Source organism: Megalobrama amblycephala, linkage group LG14 (genome assembly GCF_018812025.1).
Source record: "Megalobrama amblycephala isolate DHTTF-2021 linkage group LG14, ASM1881202v1, whole genome shotgun sequence".
Taxonomy (NCBI): Eukaryota; Metazoa; Chordata; class Actinopteri; order Cypriniformes; family Xenocyprididae; genus Megalobrama; species Megalobrama amblycephala.
Window position 1 is genome coordinate 43,313,940 of NC_063057.1, and position 25,572 is coordinate 43,339,511.

Genomic DNA, 25,572 nt, shown 5'->3' on the forward strand with positions numbered 1-25,572 from the left:
AATCGATTCAAGAGAGAATCACGGTGCATTCAGAAAATTTCAGAATCAATCCATAATCATTTCTCGATTTATTGCAAAGATTTATTGTCCCAGCCCTAGTAGCCGGGACATGGCGATAAGATGCAACCTCTCATTCCCCTCTCAGGAAACCAGGTTAAATACATAACCTGAGACGTTCCCATCCAACTTACAGCGCACACTCATTTGCCTCTAGTCTGGTCATATTTAATCTTGTCATTTTTGTCAGTTTTTTATTTTATTTTATCTTTAACCCCTAATTGCAGGTAATTTCTGACTCTTGCTCTTTCTAAACTGTCTAATAAAAAGCCAAAAGCACATAACTAAACAAATCTTTTGTAAATTAAGATATTGTCACTAAAAAGGTTTCAAGTTATAATCAGTTAGCAATTTCAATGAATTCTCTTTTTATTTTTTGTTTAAATGTTTGACAAAACTTGTTTGTTTGTTTTCCCAGCTCCTGCCTCAGTCATAGACCTACATATTGACAATCAGGATCAAATGGACAGTCTTCTTCTAAGATGGACACGTGGTCCTGGAGCACTTACTGGATATTCAGTCACTGTAGATGGCTTTGAGCAGCGTTTGGGCCCAGAGAGCATTCAGGTGATCTTCCACAGACTAGTAGCTGGTCGGCTTTATCCTGCTACGATTCAAACTTGGAGTGAAGATCTGACCAACACTACAACTGCAGAAGGGCGCACAGGTCAGTCATAAAGCCCTAAAGTTACGTTTCATATTATCACTGATATAATGCCATAGTGATGATCCAATTTCATTTAGATTTTAAATGTTACTATATTTAAAACAATATGCAACTATATCTTCAGTGCTGAGAATCCACAATTTTTTTCCCCCATTTTTTAGTGAATGACTTAAATTTGGTTCTGATCCTCCATAACATCCAAAACCCTTTGTTTGTCTTCAGAACACAAATTAAGATATTTTTGATGAAATCCGAGGGTATCTGATCCACACATAGGCAGCAATGTCATTGCACCTTTTTGAGGTCCAGAAAGGTACTAAAGACATTGATACAATAGTCAATGTGACTACAGTGGTTAAACCTTAATGATATGAAGCAACAAGAATACTTTTTTGTGCACAAAAACCAAACAAAAATAATGACTTTATTAAACAAATTAGTCTGTCCCCTGTCATAATGCTACGCTATTTTCATTGCAGAGCTTCACTGTTTACATGGGCTCAGTATTGGCTGGGCAACACTGAGCCCGTGTTCATCAAAAATATTTTAATTTGTGTTCCAAAGACAAACAAAAGTCTTATGGGTTTGGGACAACTAGAGGGTGAGTACTTAATGATAGAAATTTCATTTTTGGGTGAACTAACCCTTTAAAGTATCATACAATTTCAGAACACTATATATAAATATAGAGACCAAGTCATATTAATGAAACTTTTATGATGCTTTTATTCTGATTTGTGAACTTTTTGGAGCTCAGCAGCATCATATAAAGCAACATATTTCATCAGCTTGGACATTTAGCTTAAATCAAACCACAACCAAAGCACAACAGTTTTGAAAGCTAAATTATTCCTAATTATTTGCTATTATATCAAAACAGTTCCTGCACCACCATCATCAATGTCCGTCAGCAGCTCTACCGGCTCAGTGGAGATAAAGTGGCATGTCCCTTATACAGGAGACTATGATGATTTTGAAGTGACATGGTTTCCTCAGGACACACTTCAGGTTTCTCGTCTTAATTCCACTCAGCGTATACTCAGAGGACTTCATCCAGGCCGGCTCTATAATATCAGCCTTCGGACTGTCAGTGGGAAGACACCTAGTCCTGTGACCTACAGCAGTCCTGTTTATCACACTGTCAGAACCCGTGAGTACAGATTCATCAACCACTAGAGGTCACACCAGGATTAACAAAACAGATCATGTTGAAAGTTACTTGTGGCCAGTTCCACATTGTAAAGGTTTTTTTTTTTTTTGCATGTGGATTTAAGGTTTTTTTTTTTTTTTTTGGAATCTGTTCTGATTTTTATACCCTAATTACTCATCCTCATGTCGTTCCACACCCGTAAGACCTTCGTTCATCTTCAGAACACAAATTAAGATATTTTTCATAAAATCTAATGGCTCAGTGAGGCCTCCATTAAAAGCAAGATAATTTACACTTTCAGATGCCCAGAAAGCTACTAAAGACATATTAAAACAGTTCATGTGACTACAGTGGTACAACCTTAATGTTATGAAGCGACGAGAATACTTTTTGTGCGCAAAAACAAAATAATGACTATATTCAACAATATCTAGTGATGGGCGATTTCAGATGAAGCTTCGAAGCTTTACGAATCTTTTGTTTCGAATCAGTTGTTCGGAGCGTGTATCAAACTGCCAAAGTAACATGAACCATTGAAATTTCGAAATGTTTCGAAGCTCATATGACATAATGAAGCCTCGTTTACTGAAATCACATGACTTTGGCAGTTTGATACATGTTCCGAACCACTGATTCAAAACAAAAGATTTGTAAAGCTTCGAAGCTTCATGAAGCAGTGTTTTGAAATCGCCCATAACTAGATATTGTTAAATAAAGTTATTTTGTTTTGCATACAAAAAGTATTCTTGTCGCTTCATAACTTTAAGGTTGAACCACTGTAGTAACGTCACATGAACTGTTTTAGTGTCTTTAGTAGCTTTCTGGGGAACTGAAAGTGTTAATTATCTTGCTGTCAATGGAGGCCTCACTGAGCCATCAGATTTTATCAAAAATATCTTAATTTGTGTTCCGATAATGAACAAAGGTCTTACGCGTGTGGAACGACGAGTTATTACTGACAGAATTTTCATTTTTGGGTGAACTAACCCTTTAATGAGTGTTTTTGGTGAACAGAATCAAAAGTGGGATGAACCAGTTACTGGGGTGAACCAATCCTATCCCAGCTGTTCTGGAATGTGCAGTAGTTTTCACTAACATAATGAACACAGTCAATACCTAGGCAATGAAAAGGAATCTGTTCTTTCTGGGATTGACTTCCAGCCCTATATATGGGTCATAGAGCTCAGAATGTTCAAGTGTTGATAAAAATGGGTATAAAATTTGAACAGAAAAGTGTGGGTGAGTTCTGGATTATGCATTGAGGTTTTAGATACACAAAACATGACCTACAAAGAAATTTACATTTAGCTACATTTGTAATTAGCAGACGGTTTTAACCAAAGCGACTTACAAAAGAGGAACTAAAGCAATTTGTCAAAGAGCCAGCAAAGAGCCAGTTGGCAGCTCAATCCACCATTCCACCACTGACCTTGTGAATATTTGCTCACAAACTCAAATTCTCTGAACTCTGTAAAGTTCAATTTATTCAAATAGCTTTAGATAAGTGTTTATAAGATATTTCTTTTTTTCTCTACAGCTCCACATCCAACTCCAAGCATCCACTGTTACCCTTTGAGCTCCACCTCTGTCTCCTGTTCCTGGATGCCTCCAGAGTCCGATTATGACTCTTATGTTGTGGAATGCCGCAAACAGGGTTCCAGGACGCCGGTGTACACTTACACACTGGGACACAATACTCGCTCGCAGCATTTCGACAAGCTGGAACCCTTCAGAAACTACACCATTTACATCACAGTGATGTCTGGAGACAAGCAGAGTTCAATCACAAAAAACAGTGTTATCACTATGATTGACAGTAAGTGACAGTAGAACACATGCTTGCTTGTTCTACCTGAAATCACCAACTCTCATGAATGACTTCTGGTCACTTTGTCGGTCCCTATTACTGTATAATGTGATCTCAACATCATCATGAGGAACAATCCACTAAAATAAAACAGTAAAATAAAACAGCTTTTTCAAAAACACAGATTTTTATGATTTTAATCAAAGAATTACAGAGTTAAGGCTGGAATACACTACACTTTTGCACAGATTTGCAGTCTGGATGAGTCAATCCTAGTTGCCTGAGGTCAGAGCCAGGCTTTGGGCAGTCGGAGTTGACAGATGGTCGCCTTTAGCTTGCTTAGTTGGGGACACTTGACATTTGACTTGACATTCAATATTCAACAGTATTCTTGACATTTATTCAACAGTGCTTTTGATCTGCCTGCATTTACACTATTCTTTAAGAGCTGCTGTGCAGCCAAATTATATACTAGTTATCACTGTAAAGCTGCTTTGACACAATCTGCATTGTAAAAAGCGCTATATAAATAAAGGTGACTTGACTTGACAGATTTCACATAAAAATCACAGACTCTGATTTTTTAGTTTCAGACTTTGATTCTATCAGGGGATCTGATTTTAGGACACATTGTTTTCATTTGTCGTTCATGTCCTAGCAACGAGCCGCACGTTATTGCGTGAGTTTGTTGTTTTTGGAACGAGTTGAAAATTTTGGTAGTGTGTGATCCTCAGTCATTTAGTCATTCAGTCATGACATTCACGCCCCCTTAAAAGTAGACTTGTCCCCTCTATGCACTCGTTTCCTTGGTTTACTCTTGTACATGACGCTTTTAAAGCTGCTGGATGTTGCCTAGATCATTATAACCATCCCAGCTTTTTCAAACTGGGCATGCTATAAGAAATAAATGGGAGGACAACTTTTGTAAAATACCCAGTGTACACCAAAGTCAGATTAAACAAGTGAATGAACAAAAGGCAACAATTCTCTTCAAAAGTATATTCAACTATTTTCAGGATATTATTTCCTAACTCACATTGTTTGGTGGCAGGACCTTCTTTATCTCTGCACCCAAAATCTGGAATTCTATTCCCCAACACAACTGACCTCACATCTTTATATATTTCAAAACCCATCTTAAGGTTGCAGTGTGTAACTGCAGTGTGCGGCATCTAGTGGTGAGGTTGCAAACTGCAACTAACGGCGCACACCCCTCACACCCCTCCCTTTCGGAGAAGCTACGGTGGCCATCTGGCCGACATGTCATTGTCTGAGAGAGCAGAGAGTAGCTTGTGTGAAGCAGTGAGGTTTCTTCTTACTTTTAACAAATAACGTTCTCTGCTTCTAATAAACCAGATGACTACTACTACTACTACTACTTCGTGCGGATTCAGCGTAGTGACGATACAAGCTGCCTCTAAAAAAAATTAACGATTTAGAAGAAGAACAACATAGTGTTTTTATTACCTTAGAATGAGCCATTATTCTAAAGCAGCCCTAAATGGACAAACTGCTCTACAGAGCGCGTTTAGTCACTATGTAAGGTCTTTATGTACCACTGATCCTCCCAAATTGTATACATTACACCTTTAAAACATATCTTTTTTCCATATTTTTCTGACTTTTGTCTTTGATCTTATTCATATAATGTTTGCTTATCTGTATCTGTATGTGTTCTCTATGGTCGCTGTCATGTTATTTGTTATTTCATTGTAAATCAACATTGTATTTGCAGAAAAGTGCTATATAAAACAAACTTATTATTATTATTTAGTGTATGATGCATTGTGTTTTAAAATCTGTTCCAGTTTTAAAAGAAATGTAGTATACTCAAGCCTTTAACTGACTAATTTAGTATATAAAGAATCACTCAGATGTACTCAAGTTGTCAAAATGCTATGACAGAATCTCAGCAGGTTGATATTTGTTTTTCAGGGCCCCCCATCCCACCGGTGACGGTACGGGTCAGTGAGCGGTCCTCTGTCATCACCCATTTCACCATCCTGTTTAATTTCAACTGCAGCTGGTTCAGTGATGTTAATGGAGCCATTCGTTTCTTCACAGTAATCGTCACAGAGTCAAATGGTACCAGTCATATTTAATTTAATTTTCCCTGAATTTGAATTTATGCAAGTATTATTGTTATTTGTCCCTTATTATGTCTCATTTAAATTTCATTTACAGATGTTGATAATGTTCTGCCGGAGCATAGACATCCTCTGCCATCTTATTTGGACTACAGACAAAACCACTCCATCAAAGCGTACCAGACCGGCTACTTTCACAGCCTGTGTGCAGAGGGATCTGACGGCAGGATCCGTGTTTTTGAGATAAACCTCGGAGCAGGGATGAAACGTTTGGGGGGACCTTGCAAATGGGATCCAGAATCTATCCAGCATGGGACGCATCTCTGTGACGGGCCGCTCAAACCCAGAACATCATATCGGTATTGCTGAATTGTTTTATGTAATATTTGTTGTAGTTTCTACTTTACATTTAGGGTTGTAAACTTGTTTATTCATTTCAACTTCAAAGTCTTTTAGTGCAAAGAATTGTATCTTTGTTTTAAAAATGGTACAATGTAGCATAACAAGTTTGACATTTAGCATTTACATTGAAATAATTGAAATAATTTTAGTGAATATCACACCGGAACTGTCATCATTTACTCACCATCATACTTTCCTTCTACTGTGGAACACCAGAAAAGATGTTTAGCAGAATGTTCATGCTCTTTGTCTTAGTTTCTTAGTTTAATTCTAAAAATGACCCAAAAAGTGATTACATAAAAATATTATATAACTGACATTCATTCACTTTGAGTGCATGGAATAATAAGTACAATCAAATTAGTGATATTTCACGGGCAAAGAAAGAAAAAAGCCTTATGTTCATTGTCACTAGCATAGTGATGTATGAAGTACAGCTCATACAGAAGTCACTTTCAACCCATGCAGGTTTCTGTTGGTCAGCGTGGTGAATTTGTAAGCAAATTATGAGTGAGGAACTTTATTAACCTTACAAGAAACTCCTGAAACTTCCGATCCACTAAATTATCATCTCTTCCTTACAGTGTTGTGAGTTAACAACAATGCCACAAATGAGTAAAACACTTAGCTGTTAAATTGAGTTAAATTGTTAGTTCACCCAAAAATGAAAATTAAAAAGCTACTAAAAACATATTTAAAACAGTTCATGTGACTACAGTGGTTCAACCTTAATATTATAAAGCGACGAGAATACTTTTTGTGCTCCAAAAATAACACAATAGAGACTTTATTCAACAAAATAATTTTCATTTTTGTGTGAACTAACCCTGTAATGCCTAAATAATATATTTTAATAAAAATAAATAATATAAAACTATTTTACCTTATTTATATAATTTCATTTAATTTTAAAATTAATCTATATATCATTGTCTCTCTGTTTTAATGTTATTATCAAATAATGATTAATAACAAAATAAAAAAAAATAAAAAACTAGAACCAGCGTGAATTAAAGGTGCAGTGTGTAAATTTTAGTGGCATCTAGCGGTGAGATTGCAAACTGCAACCAACAGCAGCTCACCCCTCCCTTTTGCGTGATTTAAGAAGCTACGGTCTCTGCTTTTAAAGGTGCCCTAGAATCAAAAATTGAATTTACCTTGGCATAGTTGAATAACAAGAGTTCAGTGCATGGAAAAGACATACACTGAGTTTCAAACTCCATTGCTTCCTCCTTCTTATATAAATCTCATTTGTTTAAAAGACCTCTGGAAAACAGGCGAATCTCAACATAACACTGACTGTTATGTAACTGTCAGGATCATTAATATGTACGCCCCCAATATTTGCATATGCCAGCCCATGTTCAAGGCGTTACACAAGGGCAGCCAGTATTAATGTCTGGATCTGTGCACAGCTGAATCAACAGACTAGGTGAGCAAGCAAGGACAATAGCGAAAAATGGCAGATGGAGTAATAATAACTGACATGATCCATGATTACATGATATTTTTAGTGATATTTGTAAATTGTCTTTCTAAATGTTTTGTTAGCATGTTGCTAATGTACTGTTAAATGTGGTTAAAGCTACCATCGTTTCTTACTGTATTCACGAAGAAATAGCTGTCGCTATTTTCATTTTTAAACACTTGCAGTCTGTATAATTCACAAACACAACTTCATTCTTTATAAATCTCTCCAACAGTATGTAATGTTAGCTTTAGCCACAGAGCACAGCCTCAAACTCATTCAGAATCAAATGTAAACATCCAAATAAATACTATACTCACATGATCCGATATGCTGCATGACGAACATCTTGTAAAGATCCATTTGAGGGTTATATTAGCTGTGTGAACTTTGTTTATGCACTGTATAACTGCACTTATAGTCGAGAGCTCAGGGAGGCAGGGAGCGAGAGATTTAAAGGGGCCGCGCGCTGAATCGGTGCATAGTTAATGATGCCACAAAATAGGCAGTTAAAAAAATTAATTAAAAAAAAATCTATGGGGTATTTTGAGCTGAAACTTCACAGACACATTCGGGGGACACCTTAGACTTATATTACATCTTGTGAAAGAACGCTCTAGGGCACCTTTAATAAACCATATGACTACTACTGCTACTACTTCCTTGTGTGTATTCAACGTAGTGACGATGCGAGCTGCCTCTAAAAACACAAACGATTTAGAAGAAGAACAACATAGTAATGAAACTCGCTCTGTAGAGTGTTTGTCCATTTAGGGCTACTGTAGAAACATGCCGGCACAAAATGACGATTTGACATGGACAATAAAGTTCACTCATTCAAACACCACTACAAAATGGCCGACACCTGATGTAGTGCACTATACATTGTATGGTATTGTCATTTGTTGGTTGATTTGTCGATGTTCTCAGTTCTGCTCCCTGTTTTTTTTTTTTTGTTTTTTTTTTGTGTGTGTGTTAGGTTTATTTTGGTTATTGTTATTATTTAAATAAAGTCCACCTGCACTTGGATCCTGCCTTCTCTTATCTCTGAGAGCAGTCAACATTACACCCGAACACGTGTATTCCTATTAAATTGACTGCATTTCACCTAACAAGATGCAACAGCAAATGTGACTGCTCCTTAAGGGCAACCTGAACATTCTGCTTAACATCTCCTTTTAAGTTCCACAGAAGAAAGTCACAGGTTTTGAACAATATGAAGGTGGGCTAATGATAGAATTGTAATTTTTAGCTGAACTAATTGTTAGGTTTCAATTCAGGCAGGTTTAAGATAAAGTAATTCTAAATGTATTCACACTCTATTGTCTCAGATTAAGTGTTCGTGCCTTCACTCAACTGTTTGATGAAGAATTTGCACATCCCCTTTACACCGACACTTACCTCTCCCTCCCACTATTAACTCTATCAGGTAAGACACTGTTATCTTTATTGATATTTGTGCTTTTTATACATTTAGAATCGACAGCATAGTTGAGTTGAGGGTTGTTGAGAAAAGAACATGACTCAGGCCAGACTCGCTCCATTTTCCCATGTGTCCAACCTATTGTTTATTTATTTATTTATTTTTCTTAAATAATGCAATTTTTGTCATTTATGTTTTCGTCACTCAGCGCCACGAAATGGCCTTACAGGTGGAATCACGGCTGCTACATTTCTAGTCGCTATGGTGCTCGCTGTGACCGCCTTACTGATTTACAGAAAGAGGGCTCACAAAATGTGAGTACACTCTCACACACTTGTTTTAACCCAGCTTGTTTGTTACTATGATGATGAGTATTTGTGTCTGTGTGTTTTAAGAGCTGTGCAGGAAAGTCCAGTGATGAAAATGTGCATGTGGAAGGCCTTGCCTACCTCACAGATGTGCTCAGGCATAAGAAGGTACCAAAATAGTTCATTTTTGTTTATATTAATGATTTATCATTATAAGCATTAATGTTTTTATGTGGAATTTTCTCTATTATGTACTAGCCCAATCCAAGCAGCCCACTTTGAGTCCCATCTTGCTAAACTTCAAGCTGATTCAAGTTACCTTCTATCTGAAGAGTTTGAGGTAATGCACTGCATATAATCAAATCAAAGACTAAATAGTGTCTATCAACACAGTAATGGTACAGTAGCAGACTTGCACAGTCAAGTCATCTTTCCACTTTAATCTAAAAAATTTATTAGCAAATAAGCAAAAATGTATATATAATTTGGTGTTTTGCATCAACCTTTGCCTGACGGTAAAAAGGGCCTAAAGGACGTGGGACGGATTCAAACTCAGACTGCTGCACGTCTACTTGGGAACAGAAGCAAAAATCGATACAACAATATACTACCCTGTAAGTAGAGACATATGACATTGTAAGAAATATACAATGCAAATATACATTTACATTCTGAGTATATTAGACTTGCCATGATATCATAAGTTTCACACCGATATGGAATAGGCTCACAAATTGATTATATAAGTATTTGCGCTGGTTGGACGCTAGGGAGTCCAATGGGGTCATCTTCGCCATGCAATTTCCTACACAATAACGAAAAGCATCATGATTCTAATTTTTGTTACTAAAAATTCAAATGAAACTTTAAAAATGAATACAAATAAATGATAAATTTATTAAAATGATAAATAATTTAATTAGTTTAACTTAAAATTATGTGGAAAGATTGAGGAACTCCATATGTCCTTCACAGAAACGAGTGAGCATTTGCATGGTATTGCATGAACAACATTTAGAAAAATATATTTTGCTGACTGCCAATTTTTTATTCTTATTTAAAGGCACAATATGTAAGATTCCACTGGGCCAGTGTTATATATTTTGTTCAGAGTATTTACAATATCCAAAATGTTTCCAACTATTAGTAACTCGCGAGAAAATCGTGATTTTAACCAAAGAAACAGGACGTGTGAGGAGTTACCTGTCAATTGCGTCATATCCGCGTTACCCTCGGTTTCCGGTTTTATTTTGTAGAAACCATGTAAACACCAAAGACGCTTTAACCCTTAAATGCATGACTCTTTCGCCAATCATTCTTACTTTATCGACCCGGATCTATATCTAACACAGAAGGATCTCTACCTGTCGCGATAATATAAAACTCCTCTGATATTAGAGTAACAACTACAGAAGAATAAAATAAAGCATATTTTGTTACCTTTTGGAGCTTTGAAGGGCTCGGTTTGAGCAGATGTTTTTTGCCATCATCACTGTCCTCGTCAGAGCTCATTTCCCAGTACATTCAGCAGGCTAGTTAGGCTAGTTTTATGTCACTCATACACACCTCGGGTCGTTAGCGACCCTATACAATTTTTACAAAAAAATGAATACAAAAATAGGCATTCTTTTATAATTTTATTATTTTTTTCTTGTTATATTCTTTATAATGAATTGATTGAGGAATACCAAGAAGGTTGATGTCTAACTTTAAAAAAATGATCAAGGAGGAGGGTAGTGAATGATGTCCCGGGTCACTAAAGACCCGAGGTATGCATTTAAGGGTTAATATATTACATGTTTTATTAGACAAGGGAACAACTGTTTGGTTACATTTATAGACAGAAAACTAATTATTGTTATATAGCTCAACACGTTTAGTCTTATTGTTTAAATCTAGTTTTCTTGATTTTCCGAGAGTACCATGCTTTACCATGCCTCAGTGAAAAACACTGTTTTGTCAAGTGGCTAAGTAATACAGCATTACAATCTGTCATACAGTACGTTTTAAAATTAATTGCATGCTATTTATCAACACAAGCCACCCAGAATTTATTAATATGATATTCTAAAATCGATCTAGTTTACTGCAGTGTGTAACAAGTGTCTCGCAGCAGCCGCTGAGCGAACGCACAGAGTAACGTTATAACATTATTTTCAACACAGTCAAAAACAGCGCTCATACGCATTGACCGGAAGAGACAGAAGTGGTAACTGTGGCATAATAAAAGTTCCGCTGCTCGCAAGGTTTGTGTCGCGTTGTCTCTCATTAGCAATCGCTCCAGTGACCTCATTCAGCTCCAACATCACACAGTCCTGCGCTGCTTCTTACTACAGTAATGTTAATAATCTCATCCATGAACATGATTTCTGCCCGAGTCCTATCCTGACTCTTTTCCACCGGCTGTGAGGTGTAGACAACATCTCCCAAGATTCCGCGTTCAAACTCTGTGTCATCAAGCTAAGCCTTTGTTTTGAATAGGTGACCTCTAGCAGCAAAAATGTACATATCGTAGCTTTAAATGCAGGATATTTTCTGTCAATATCATTATCATTAATTCATTACCAACTGCGAGTATACCCATACGAGTATAACCACTATTACTGTATACCATGGCAAGCCTAGATATTTCATGATTCTTTACTATATGTGCTCAAATTAAACAAGAACTACTGATAGTTTTTAGTCCCTCTTCTTATTTACCACCTTACTGATTATTTGCAGATGACTCAACCCGGGTAAGACTGTCTTGTTTGGAGGATGACCCCTGCTCAGACTACATCAATGCTAACTACATACCTGTGAGTTGAATATGTTCTTCATTTGATGGTTCATTGTCTAAAAACTGTGTGGAATCGTGAGTTGTGTGGTTTAGTAATTAAAGGTGGAGGATCATGGAGGTTGTGGATTTAATACTGATAACTAGCAGCACGGATGCAGCATCATGCAAATGTTTTGTGCTGCAGATCACAGAAATTACTAACAATTTCTTTTAAATTAAATAAATAAATATTTTTACCCTGTTCATGAACCTCAAAGCAGTCAACGGTCCTTTTTGTCCACAGGCTCAAAAGTATTTCTGTATCTGCTTAACAGGGAAACAATTTCAGATGGGAGTATATTGCTACACAAGGGCCTCTCCCAGGCACCAAAGATGATTTCTGGCGTATGGTGTGGGAACAAAATGTGCACAGCCTTGTAATGGTAACCCAGTGTGTGGAGAGAGGCATGGTGAGTTTGTTTTTGTTTGTTTGTTTACTTTTATCGTCCCCCATAGGGAAAACTAGTTTAGCAGCAGGGAGGTAACAGGCATGCAGATAATACATAACATACAATACCCCTCTCACAAAAAAACATAGTTCATACAGTAAACTACCTATGGAGAGTTCATTGAACCAGCAGCCACTCAAATGGACAGGATGCAACAATAATTGAAATTCTTTATATATAATCAGTGATCTAATTTCCTTAAAATTGACAGCTTAAAATTGTCAGGTCCTCTGTCCAAACCCTTATTTTCTTAACTTTCTCTATGCAGCACTGACTTAGGGTGAAGAGGCTTTATTTTAGTACAATTTTTCTAGAGAAATGAGCTCATACTTTTGTGGATTTGTGTATGATTCAGGTGAAGTGTGATCGTTACTGGCCGATTGACAGTGAGCCTTTGTATTATGGTGATGTTGTGGTGCAACTGCTTTCTGAGAAGGTCCTCCCAGAGTGGACAATTCGGGACTTCAAGATATCGTGTGTAAGTGTTAAATAAGTGGATATATTCAACATAAATATAATTATTCATTACTTAAAGGTGAAGTGTGTGATTATTTTCAAAAGTAAATTGTTGGGTTATTCACTATAATCAAAAGATAAAAATCTAAATAAAGGAAATGTTTTTAGGAACATGATATAATTTTCATTATGTTCACAGTTTGATTTTTGTTCATTTACTCAGTAAATGTTGACTATAGTTATTATGTGTATATGCAAATGTCAAGTACAGTTGGATACATTGTACATCAATGTATATTAAGTATACATCATGATTGCAATTTGTATTTGTTGCGCTCAATTCAATTTATGCTGATTTAAATAAAATATTTAAGTAATAAAATATTTGCATGACTGCATTACAGTTATGACAATGAAAATATGAGGAAATGAAAATGTGCAGAAATGATTGTAGTGGTCCAAAAAATAGGTTTCATTTTCTTAAGGGTGCAGTGTGTAAATTTTAGCGTTGTGAATTGCAATATAGAGAAGCTACGGTGGCCAACACAGGACAAAGATGTCATCATCTGAGGCAGAAGAGAGTAGCCAGTCAAGCAAACTTGCCCTGTAGAGCAGTTTGTCCGTTTAGGGCTACTGTAGAAACTACTTTCACAAAATGGTGAATTAACATGTAAGGGGACCCGCGGTGTATGTAGATACAAATGGCTCATTCTAAGGTAATAAAAACATAACGGTTCATTATGTAAGGTCTTTATACACTGCTGAAAACATAGTTATTTATATTATATTGCATTTCTGTCATTAGATCCTCTTAGAAAGTACACATTGCACCTTTAATGCAAAATAGAATTTGGACATTTCTTTGCAAGATTCACCAGTTTGCAAAATCTCTTTGGAAAGTAATTTTGTAATTTGCAATTTAGATGCCGCAAGCACACAGAAGCTCTTGTATGAAGAAAGAAAGTGCATGACCGAATGACTATAAAATAGCAACTAGTAGTAGTTCTGAAATAATGGTGCGAGGTCTTTTTTCAGGAGGGTCAGTTGCGATACCCCAGGATGGTGCGTCAGTTCCATTACACCATTTGGCCAGATCACGGAGTACCGGAGACAACCCAATCGCTCATTCAGTTTGTGCGCACAGTCAGAGATTACATTGACAGGACAACCAGTCCTGGAGTCACTGCAGTACACTGCAGGTATCTGTGTCACCTCCTAAACAACTTTGAAGACATTTCATGGTGTTCACACTCAAAATCATATTTACAATGTTTTTCTTTCTCTCAGTGCTGGTGTGGGCCGAACTGGCACTTTCATTGTGCTAGATCGTGTTTTACAGCAACTAGACAGGAACTGCACAGTGGACATTTATGGCTGTGTGTTTGATCTACGTCTGCATCGCTCACATATGGTACAAACTGAGGTATGAATCTGTCTGTAGTGACATCAGCAACATTTACAAATGGCATCACTGGAACTGAGATGATACATTTTTTGAGCCAAACCCATCTGTCACAGGACAGATCACAGGCCCATTCACACCAAGAACAATAACTATAAAGATAACTATGTTAGCGCCAACACCAACAGACAATAATGTTCCATAAATGTTGTTTCTTATGCTCAAATAGCATTAAAAAAAGCTTATTTTTTTGGGTAGACGAGCCAATGCGCAAGTGCAGTCATAAGCGTGAGTATCAGGTTTCTATGGGAACCGGAGCTTCTAACGGCCGCTGCAATGACGCAATGACTTTATCAATCAGCGATTGGCTCTTTTACTAAGAAGACGGGACGTATTCTGCCATATTGCGCACTGCAGTTTCTCTCATTCATAACTAATAGGAGTGAACTGTCTTTCTATATCTATAGTCTTTGATGGGGGGATTGAAAATATTTGTCTTTACAAACAAAGGGCCTGGCAGAAAAAGTTTGGGAACCACAGATGGGAATTACAGATGTAACTGGGAAACCCGAAGCATGGCTACTCTTTATAACAGAATAAGCTTCAATAAAGCAACAGTTCTAAAGTGATGACAATTAGTAATGGAGACTTGGGCTCAACTGTTAAACTAAACTTGAGATCTGAATCATTGGCAGAAGGAAGTAGTTCCACACAAAAGAGGGTTTTTAAAGGTATTTCATTGTTATTTCTTATTTACTAGGGCTGGGACAATAATATTTGCAATAAACCGAGAAAAGATTCTGGATTGATTCCGAGATTTTCTGAATGCACTGTGATTCTCTCTTGAATCGATTCTGAACTTAGTTTGTAACGGCAGATGCCGCTCGAGGCTAGTTTTTAACCGCACCCTCAAATGCTCACAAAGAAGAGCGCTCGGGTGTTCGACTGAGTCTGAGAATAATCTTGCACCTCAGAATGCTTTTATGATGCGAGATTAATGTAAACAGCCCACTGCAAACACCCTTGTAATTTGCTCAACCTTTTCGCACTTTATGAATGACTAAAAGGGATTATTTTATAGGCTGTTTCTGCTATCTGCTGTTAAAAACTAAGCTCAGAATTGATTTGAGAGAGAATCGCAATGCATTTGGAAAATCTCAGAATCGATCCAGAATCATTTCTCTATTTATTGCAACGATTTATTGTCCCAGTCCTATTATTTACACTTATTGTGCCGTGAAACTATTGTTTAAAACCAATACCGCACGCATAGTCATGATATGGCTCTATATCAGCAAGGCTGTGGTTGCCTCCACATAGCCTAATCAGAGCCGTGCTAATATAGACCCATATCGCACTCCAATTCATGTGATATTGCTCATATATAATCATAAATATTAAATTAATTTAAATAATCATTTATAACTTTGACTCGTTCCTTAAAAATGGTTTAGGCTGAAATGCGAGGATTATCATTTTTGTCAAAATGTATTTAAATTGGATTTTTTTTTTCAGTCATTTTACTATTTAATGAAAAAAAGTCTTAAAAATCCTTACATGTGATTTTAAAAACCCTGCAGATTCCCTGGATATAGTTGCAGTGTGGACTTCCCTATTTTCATAGAATGAAAATGAATATTAAAACTTTATAGTTACTGTTGTAGTTATCGTCTTTGGTGTGTACAGGCCATAAGACATCTGATTTCAATCAGAAATCAATTGACTAAACATGTAGTAGCTTATCATTACTCTAGTTACTGTATTCCCACTGTAGTTTTAATGAAATGTATGAATTGGTTTATTAGCACACTAATATGATGGGCTTGTCTTCTGCAGTGTCAATATGCTTATATCCATCAGTGTGTGCGGGATGTTTTGAGGGCTCGTAAACTTTGCTGTGAACGAGACAACCCTCTTTTCCCCATCTACAACAACTTATTATAAACGTAAGTATTGTATGTGCCCGTGTGTCACTTAGACATTGTATGAATTAAGTTTTACAGTATGTTCGCACAAAACCATAAAAAAACACAATACAATATTGCAGTGGTTTATTTGTTATGAATGATATATATAATGTATTGCACACACATATATGATGTACAATGGCAATAGGGATTATGAAATAAGATTGTCCAATAGCTAGACAACTTTCAGTCCCTCTCCTCCAGTAACTGTCACTCAAATTAAACATTCTATGCAATGCTCACTTCCAATCAATTCCCAAAGGACAAAATCTAGACCCATTCTACATTTTCTTGTTTCTATAGCCATTAGTGATGAAGAAGAGGGAAGAAAAGTGGATCACAATTTCTGTTTAACGCCGATTTAAAAATTGAGCATCGATGTCCTGTTTTTATGTTACTGTGTATCTGAAAATTCCATGTATTTTTCTTCACAGAGTTTGTGTATACAGGATCAAGAAGACATTTCCCCTTATTGAACAAGAACAGAAGATAAGCTTTTGTATTTCATCAATATTTTAAATAGCTGTGCATAACAAAGATATATGCTTTATTTTTATACAACTTTTTCATGACATGTAGTACACACTGTAATTATTTATGTTTTATGCTACTTTTGTTTAATATATCTATTTAGACTACTGGCACTTTCTGTAATTTAGTATTGATTTTCTTAAATGCATAATGCATGACATACTGTATGAACTTTCATTCTTCTGTAGCTTGGAAATAAAAATCACAAATGTTCTCTAATGGACTCCCTCAGTACTCTAGCAAAAGTGTTAAATAAAAGAAATAAGATTTTAGCTTTTTTACTCTGTACAATAGTTTCTTTCTTATGTAAAGATAGTCCTGCTAATGAACCTGAATATGTTCATTCAATGTATTTTGGATAAGTGGTATTTAGTAAATGTTAACGTATGAGTGATGTCAAAAACACTTTGTGACCTCCAATTCCATGTGTTGTGAAGTTCTTTCGTGAGTGTGGGCTCACTTGTTTTTTTTTTTTTTCTCTTAATGTTGGGGGTATGAGAAATTTAGTTATAAGAAAATCAATCATTTTGTTTTGTAAAATACACTCTTGTGATTTATATTTCATCCAAGAGACACAAGCATCTCAATCAGACCTTCAGTTTTGGGTGATTCTACAGAAACGTCCACTTTTCTGTCCCTAGCCTTTACAGAAATATTACAATTGAAAAACACTTTAGGATTACAATTTTTTATATTTTAAAATTAAACAATATGTTATTTGAACAATTAAACCTTCTTGAGCCATCAATGTGGCAATATTAATTATTTTAAATTAATTATAAAAATTCCAAGCGCCACAGAAGTGCTCATCCCCACAGTCATGTGCAGAGGGAAAGTGCTTTATTTTGAGGTCAGAAACCATTTAAAATACTGTAAGGGTGGACCTCCTACAGGGGTTCAGGCTATAGGGTTGCTGAGCGACTAAAGAAACGTTATCAGCAAGATGATAGAAAACTGTACATTTCTTGTCTATTACCACCCACCGCAACTTATACCAACGACGGAATATAGCGTTGCTATATCGCAATATCGCGTTCATTATCGCAGATGAATCGCCTTCGATAATGAACGCGATATTGCGTAGCTTGTCAGTGATCTACGGCTCTGTCTATTAAATGCCACTCCATTTGAAAGCAGGTGATGGCGATTTAGCGTTAATCAGGGAACCGGCTTTACTGACGAAATGCGCGTAACAATCGCATGCGATATATCGCCCAGCCCTAATTGCAATAGGGAGCACATTAATGTTAATAACTAAATCAAAACTAGTTAGCACAAATAATTTGTAATTGAAATGGTTTAATGACAATATCTGATTATAGTTACACTTAAAATAATTACAAAATAGATGTATGAGATGATAAAATCATATACCATTAATAGCACTCAGCATGTATGTAAAAAGTTACATGAGAGATACAGAGAGTGAAAGAGAAAGAGAGAGAGGGCCAGAGAGGGCCCAAGAAAAGCCAAGAATCAAAAAGACAGAGTAACAGTTACAATCTTCTTTTATCTCTTCCTTGACCATGCGACTGAAACCCAAATATGAAACATTCAAACTGACCAATCAGAAGATTAAAACTTCCCCCACAGTACTAAAAGTGTGACAATTTGTAAGCCCCCGATGTACATACATTTTGGCCTATAGGGCTTGATCACACATTTTATCAACACATTTGTGCCTTCCAAATGGCCCTTGTAGCAAGAAAGAGGGGGTTGAAACAGTAAAGCAAATGTCTTTGTTCATTTTAAAATATCTAAAAATATTTTCAATCTTACACCTACGCCATCTTTATGTAGAACAACAATTCTTTTTTTTTAGATCCTCAGAGAGTTCTTTGCCATGAGGTGACATGTTGAACTTCCAGTCACCAGTATGAGAGAGTGACAGCGATAACACCAAATTTAACACACCTGTTCCCCATTCACAGCTGAGACCTTGTAACACTAATGAGTCACATGACATTGGGGAGAGAAAATGGCTAATTGGGCCCAATTTGGACATTTTCACCTAGGGGTGTACTCACTTTTGTGACCAGCGCTTTAGACATTAATGGCTGTGTGTTGAGTTATTTTGAGGGGACAGCAAATTTACACTGTTATACAAGCTGTACACTCACTACTTTACATTGTAGCAAAGTGTCATTTCTTCAGTGTTGTCACATGAAAAGATATAATAAAATATTTACAAAAATGTGAGGGGTCTACTCACTTCTGTGAGATACTGTGTATATATATATATATATATATATATGTAGTCGACTCACCTATGTTTCTCTACAGTTTTCAGCAGCCCTCCACCACCCCATCTCCTCACACTCACCTGGCTACTTTCCTATCCAGAAATACAAGAGGAGTACTCTTGGTTCAGGCCAAATACCGAGCAAGGAGCCCTCTCCTCGGACAGCACACCAAATACACATATTATTTATCTATCTGATTATTTGTGTGAACTCGTGAATTGACTTTTATCTAAATAAAGAAAGATTTCCCAAACTGCGAGCACTTGCCAAGAGAATACTTTGAGCCTCTTTGTATTCACATATCTTTGCAAACAGAAGTTCTCTCTTATGAACTTGAACAAAACTGCTTGAGGTCCAGAATAACCGATGCCTGAATTGGTTATATGAATAACCGATCTGCATGACATTTTGCGGGTTGTGACCACGGCTGTCAAATCCGACTGCACAAATGTCTTCAGTTTGCAGGTGACTGTTATAATAATGTTACAACCTGTTTACTGTTTATACTTTATTCTCCTTTACTTGTAGCACACTTCGCCTGAGAGTAACTTTTTATTCATCCAAATATTCATTTTTTGTTACGTAATTGTTTAAAAGCCTGTGTTTATGATAGATGTGTGCTTCTGTAACTTAAGAAAAATGTTACAAACAAGTCTTATCAAAGAGGCCTGTGGAGAAGTCGAGGCTTAAGCTTGGATCCAGCATTCACAGTTTTTTTCCCCTTGATCCATGACTCGTGAAAATGTATGCTGTGATGTGGCCAGATGTAATTGAAAGGTAAGATCAGTTTTGGGTAAAAACTCATTGTTATACAACTCAGCCCACAGTCCCCTTGTTTCTTTTATAATTCAGTAAACCTTATTTTTTGATTGGCAAACTTCAGTTTTGTGTCCTTTGTAGCTGATCGATTGCACCTGTCTGCCTCGCTGCTGAATAGTTTGCATCTGTAGCTCCGTATAGATTTGTTTTGAATCTATATCATTGCTTGTTGTTTATTTTATTATCACCATATATCTGATATTGTCTAATATTGCCTATCACATTAGTCTGACGTCGCTAGCATTTATTCTTTTAATCTAAATTCCTATCACAATGTTTTAGCATTTCGCTAGTCTGTTAACTTGTCATCCGTGCCCACTGTCTTTTTCTCTCTCACACTCTATGAGTTCATCAAACAACTGTGGTAAGTCGGATCAGTCTACAAACATGGTGAGTCATGTCATCTTTTATTTCATGCCACCCTTTTATTATTACTTGCACTGCCTGTCACATGCTTAGTATAGCTTTCTCTGTCAGCGGTGAGATTTACATGTGATAAATGCAGGGAGATGCTAATGGAGAAGATTTCAGAATTAGACAATATTAGAATTGACAATATTAGAGAGAAAATTATAAACTTGCAACCGCCTACTACAGTATCGTGTCAGACAGTGCATTGTAGTATCCCTGAGGAAAAAAATCCATTCATTCGCTGCTATAGGAGAGGAAGAATTGTCTAAACTTGTTAAATCATCAAAATCAACATCATGTATGTTAGACCCTATACCGACTAAGCTACTGGAAGAGATGCTTCCACCTGCATCATGCACTTTAGACCATGCGCTTAGATCGTTAAAATAGGTGATTCAGAGGTGACAGTGGCAAGAACCCAAACTCCATCAAGTGACAGAATGGAGAAAAAAAAAACCTTGAGAAACCAGACGGGGGCCAGGTCTCCTCTGGCCAACGAACGAACAAACACTTTGTGATTATGATTCAGGCTGCATCACGTCAGAAATTAGATCAGTAGCATTCAAATATTTCATTAAGTTCCATTTGCTTGAAGACTGTCTCCATACTGACATGATGAATCCAAAGTTGGTCATATGGGTCTTTGCAGAGGACTCATCTGGTTCTTGTGGTCTTTGCTGAGGATGTGCCAATGGCTGTCATGTCAATGAGGCCTTCACAGGGGATTATCTAGTTGACAGGATCTCTGCTGACATTCAGGGCTGCGTTGTGTTTGTGTCTAGGTGCAGGTCCACCATCTGATCTAGATTCTGCCTAGGTACTCACAAGCATGTTTTATTAATCATTTGCTTTAGTTGAAACATGGGGACAGCTAAGTCATTCCTGCATTTTAATACTATTTTAGTTGAACTATGGTTACTTTTAGCTTATTTATTTGTTTCTAATAGGCTAATAGGCTACAAAGGAATGATTTAATAAATTGTAGAGAAATTTTACAGTTAAAGACCCAAAAGACCAGATATGATGAATGAAGACTCAGAGTCAGAGTTTAAAAAATAGATTGAAGAAAATTTTACTGAAGAATACTTTGCAATTTCATCAGCAGAAGCCAGCTTCAAGTTTCACAAGGAGTTTGTAGGCCGCTCTGCATACATTCACATTTCCACAACCATTATACTCTAACACAGTCTACTAACTACATCATTACTTCAGGTTAACTGATTCTGATTGGCTAAGAAAAATACAGATTTATACAGTTAAAAATCCTCTAAATATATGTCCGGCCCCTGATTTTATTCACAACCCTCAGCATGGCACTTGCTGAGTTTGAATTTGACACCCCTGTTCTAGATCATGACAAGCTGTCTGCAGGTCTCAAGCAGAGTGCCAGTTGTCCACCAGCAACCATAAAGAACCTGCACAGAACAAATATACACATGATTCTCAGCTTCTTCAAGGTTGAAGTTTGGACCGAGTTTTAACTATAAACTGGAAAATTTCTCAAAACATACTTATAAGTTGTACTTTTCTCTCAGTGAGAGGTACAGACAATATTCATCATTATTCTCTAGTGTTTTAAGGTGAAAAGGAAATGCTTTAACATAAGTTTAAGCAGTCATTCAAATAATTGAATATTTAGAAAGATAAAGGTGATTAATAACTTGATTATAAATCACTCAAAGCATATATATTTAAGCGGCAGTGGATCCAACCCTTCAAAATATTGATCAACAATTTCTTAATTCATGGACACTATATTTTTCGGTATGTTTTGTATTGATTTCTTCTTCTTCTTCATGTGAATAAACAAAACCATCGTGTCATACCATACCATTGGAGCACTATTGAATTCACTGTAATGGTGTCTAAATGAATTGACATGGAAATCACACTTTAGTCACTACAGTATTTTCAAACGTTCTATTTCTAAATTCTATTTGGCCACATTAAACATTTATATGATACATAATTAGCTGAGATAAAATTTTATATTATTTTTGTTTCATTATTTTATCTTCATTTACAAGTAGGCTACATTTACAATTCCAGCCTTACAGACTAATATTACAAACCATCCCTTTGCGCCACCTGGTGGTGATTCTGCAAACGAGTGTCAAAAGTGACTGGGTTGCATTTAACACTGCGGCCTTACGCTGGCGGTACATGTAGCAGTAATAGGCATTTTTTTGACTACCTACTGTGTTCATTCATAGAAAGGTTTGTCTATGAATTAATGGAAAGAAGTGTGTTAAAGATATAAAGTGAGAATGAATCTGATCTATCAGTCAGGTTTGTGTGCCCAGAGACACCGAGGAGTTCAACAGATAAACTCCAAATCCAGCATAAAGAGACTCGGTGAATGTAGAGGTGAATGTGTGCAAGTGTGAGAGTGTGCGAGTGTCAGAGACACTATAGAAGGAAAGAATGCCGGCCGACGAGTCCACATACACTCCAATTCTCTTAGAGGAGCATGAAGGGACCTGAATGACAGTTTCCTTATTATCGTGACAGGCAGTGAAAGTTTCAGAACAGATCAGACTCCAAGAGTTTCTATTGTTTCTATTGTATCCAAACTCAGAGAATTCATTCCATCCTTTCCTGTTGATTCCTTTATATGTCACTGCCATAACAGCATATCCGCTCCATTCAGCCTCCCAGTAACAGCGTCCAGACAGACTCTCTCTACACAGAACCTGAGGCCACCCATCAAATCTTTCTGGATGATCAGAGTATAATTGTTTTTCTGCATATGTCACCTTTCTGTTCTCATCAGACAGAATTAGATGAATGTTTGCTGTGTTTGGATCCAGTGTGAGATCACAGGCATCTAAACACAAGGAGAAAGAACATTTACAACACAACACAACAAAAATCACTAAAGGTGTATGTGTGTTGACATACATTTGTGTAGTCCTGCTGTAATCCTGAAATCTCCTTTATGATCCACACTAAAAAAAAAAAAAAAACTGTCACATTCTGCACATTTGATTCAATAAGTAAACACATAAATGTATACACACAGTACTCTGACTCTTCCTGCTCAACATACTTGAGTTTGTCCAGTGCGTAGTTTTGATGGTTCAGTATATCAGACAGCAGCTTGATTCCTGATTCTCCTGGGTGATTGTAGCTCAGATCCAGCTCTCTCAGGTGTAAGGGGTTTGAACTCAGAGCTGAAGACACATAACAACAGCCTTCCTCTGTCACCATACAGCCAGACAATCTACAAACACACACACAGCAACAGTTCATATGGCATTTTGGCAATCAGACTTCACACAGCAACCTGTGCAATTCACTCATTTGCAGACAGTGTGTTTTTCCTCAACCCATATGTTTTTGCTTTTGCTTATTCTCCCTTCTATGTCGCTGTGCACTCATGCACATTTCTATGAAAGTGTTTGAGTTAATTGTGAAAATTTTCCTTCATTCACTGTACATTTTGTCTGACTGATGCTGTGGGATAAAACTGTTCATATATGCTGTTCTAGGATATGGGTATTTGTATAATAATAGTATCAGTATCATTAACCAGTGAGGAAGTATCAGTTCAAATAATTAAAATCATTAAAAAGCCCAAAGAGATGTTTTAAGTAAAAAAGCAAATTCAGTAACCGGGATCTGACATTTCAAACACCAAATAAGTCAAGGGATGGACTAAAGTAACATGTTTAGTTTGATCAATCCGATACCTCAATATGTTCAGTTGACAATGTGAACTTTTCAGTCCATCAGAGAGCAGCTTCACTCCAAAATCTTTAAGGTCATTGTTACTCAGGTCCAGCTCTCTCAGACAGGAGTTTGATGACTGTAGAGCTGAAGACAAACTTTCACAGCACTGGCCCATAAGATTACAGATGACCAATCTAAAACAGAAACAATAAATCAGGAATGATTTAACTCCTGTCACAACACCCATTTAATGAATTAGACAAGAGGTAGCCAATCCTGCTCCTGAAAGGCTACCATCCTGCTGAGTTTAGCTCCAATACTAATGAAACACAACTGAACCAGCTAATCAATGTGTTTCAGGTTAAAAATTACAGGCAGAGTCAGAGCAGGGTTGGAACTGAAGTCTTAAAATCAATGATGATAAAAAAACAAACACGACGATAAAAAAAAAAAATAGATTTAACAGTTTTGTTTCTTTAGTGTGTAGAGTGCAAGTCTCACGGGCCACATATCATTTACATATGACATCAAAAATGAAAACCAATCAGATTTAATATTTGGTATTAGCAGATAATATTTTTATTATACTTAGATGTTGCACACACAGTCGTGGCCTAATGGATAGAGAGTCGGATTTGTAACCCAAAGGTCATGGGTTCGAGTCTCAGGTCCGGCAGGGATTGTCGGTGAGGGGAGTGAATATCCAGTGCTCTCCCCATCCTCAATACCACGACTGAGGTGAGACCTTGAGCAAGGCACCGTACCCCCAACTGCTCCCCGGGTGCCGCAGCAATGGCTGCCCACTGCTCCGGGTGTGTGTGTTCACTGCTGTGTGTGTGCACTTGGATGGGTTAAATGCACAGCACAAATTCCAAGTATGGGTCACCATACTTGGCCACATGTCACTTCACTTCACTTCACTTCACTTCAGAAGAGGTGGTGTTTTCTGGTGGCAAATACTGTAATTTATTGTAATTCAGATCAGATCTGATCATAATCCTCAATAAACATACACATAAGCACTTTAATTAACTATTTAACTCTGGATGAAATTTTCTTTCACAGCATTGTAACAGTCACAAACAACAACAGAATGTTATATAGGCCACAAGTCCCTAAATAACCAAATGTTACTCAACTCTTTTTACAAACAACATTGAGAGCATTTTAATTACAATCTCTGACGATATCAAGCATTCTGTCACATCATAATCCCTCGCGCAGCATCTGCCAGCAGCCACAGGTGCGCCGACGCAGTTATTTTTATTGATTTAAAATATGAGTACATCATACAAACACATCGAATTCATGTCTTTTGACATTGTAGGTTTTGCATATGCCAAGTACTTTCCTACAGAGCAAACAAAGGCTGCCCATCTCACTCATTCCTTTATAGAAATTAACCATTGTTTTATCATAGTAAAACCATGTG

The 25,572-nt window shown here is 36.8% G+C and overlaps 2 protein-coding genes across 3 annotated transcripts in view; one reads left to right on the top strand and one right to left on the bottom strand.

The window, feature by feature from the left end:
- The window catches only part of ptprb (protein tyrosine phosphatase receptor type b), a 49,837-nt gene extending 32,422 nt beyond the window's left edge, over positions 1–17,415 (top strand). The window contains exons 14-30 of the mRNA XM_048156425.1: positions 476–724; positions 1,605–1,874; positions 3,412–3,690; positions 5,617–5,766; positions 5,866–6,127; positions 8,970–9,067; positions 9,270–9,375; positions 9,457–9,537; positions 9,628–9,709; positions 9,893–9,983; positions 12,094–12,170; positions 12,466–12,600; positions 12,995–13,117; positions 14,131–14,294; positions 14,383–14,518; positions 16,334–16,443; positions 16,899–17,415. Of these exons, the coding sequence (XP_048012382.1) occupies positions 476–724; positions 1,605–1,874; positions 3,412–3,690; positions 5,617–5,766; positions 5,866–6,127; positions 8,970–9,067; positions 9,270–9,375; positions 9,457–9,537; positions 9,628–9,709; positions 9,893–9,983; positions 12,094–12,170; positions 12,466–12,600; positions 12,995–13,117; positions 14,131–14,294; positions 14,383–14,518; positions 16,334–16,441 (2,411 nt within the window). The 3' untranslated portion in view covers positions 16,442–16,443; positions 16,899–17,415. The remainder of the gene's footprint in view (positions 1–475; positions 725–1,604; positions 1,875–3,411; positions 3,691–5,616; positions 5,767–5,865; positions 6,128–8,969; positions 9,068–9,269; positions 9,376–9,456; positions 9,538–9,627; positions 9,710–9,892; positions 9,984–12,093; positions 12,171–12,465; positions 12,601–12,994; positions 13,118–14,130; positions 14,295–14,382; positions 14,519–16,333; positions 16,444–16,898) is intronic.
- A 4,109-nt stretch (positions 17,416–21,524) lies between these two features.
- The window catches only part of zmp:0000001020 (NACHT, LRR and PYD domains-containing protein 12), a 32,283-nt gene continuing 28,235 nt past the window's right edge, over positions 21,525–25,572 (bottom strand). For both annotated transcript variants that reach the window (XM_048156427.1, XM_048156428.1), the window contains 4 exons: positions 24,161–24,334; positions 23,518–23,691; positions 23,370–23,416; positions 21,525–23,295 (listed from right to left, as the gene is read on the bottom strand). In XM_048156427.1, the coding sequence (XP_048012384.1) occupies positions 22,754–23,295; positions 23,370–23,416; positions 23,518–23,691; positions 24,161–24,334 (937 nt within the window). In that variant the 3' untranslated portion in view covers positions 21,525–22,753. The remainder of the gene's footprint in view (positions 23,296–23,369; positions 23,417–23,517; positions 23,692–24,160; positions 24,335–25,572) is intronic.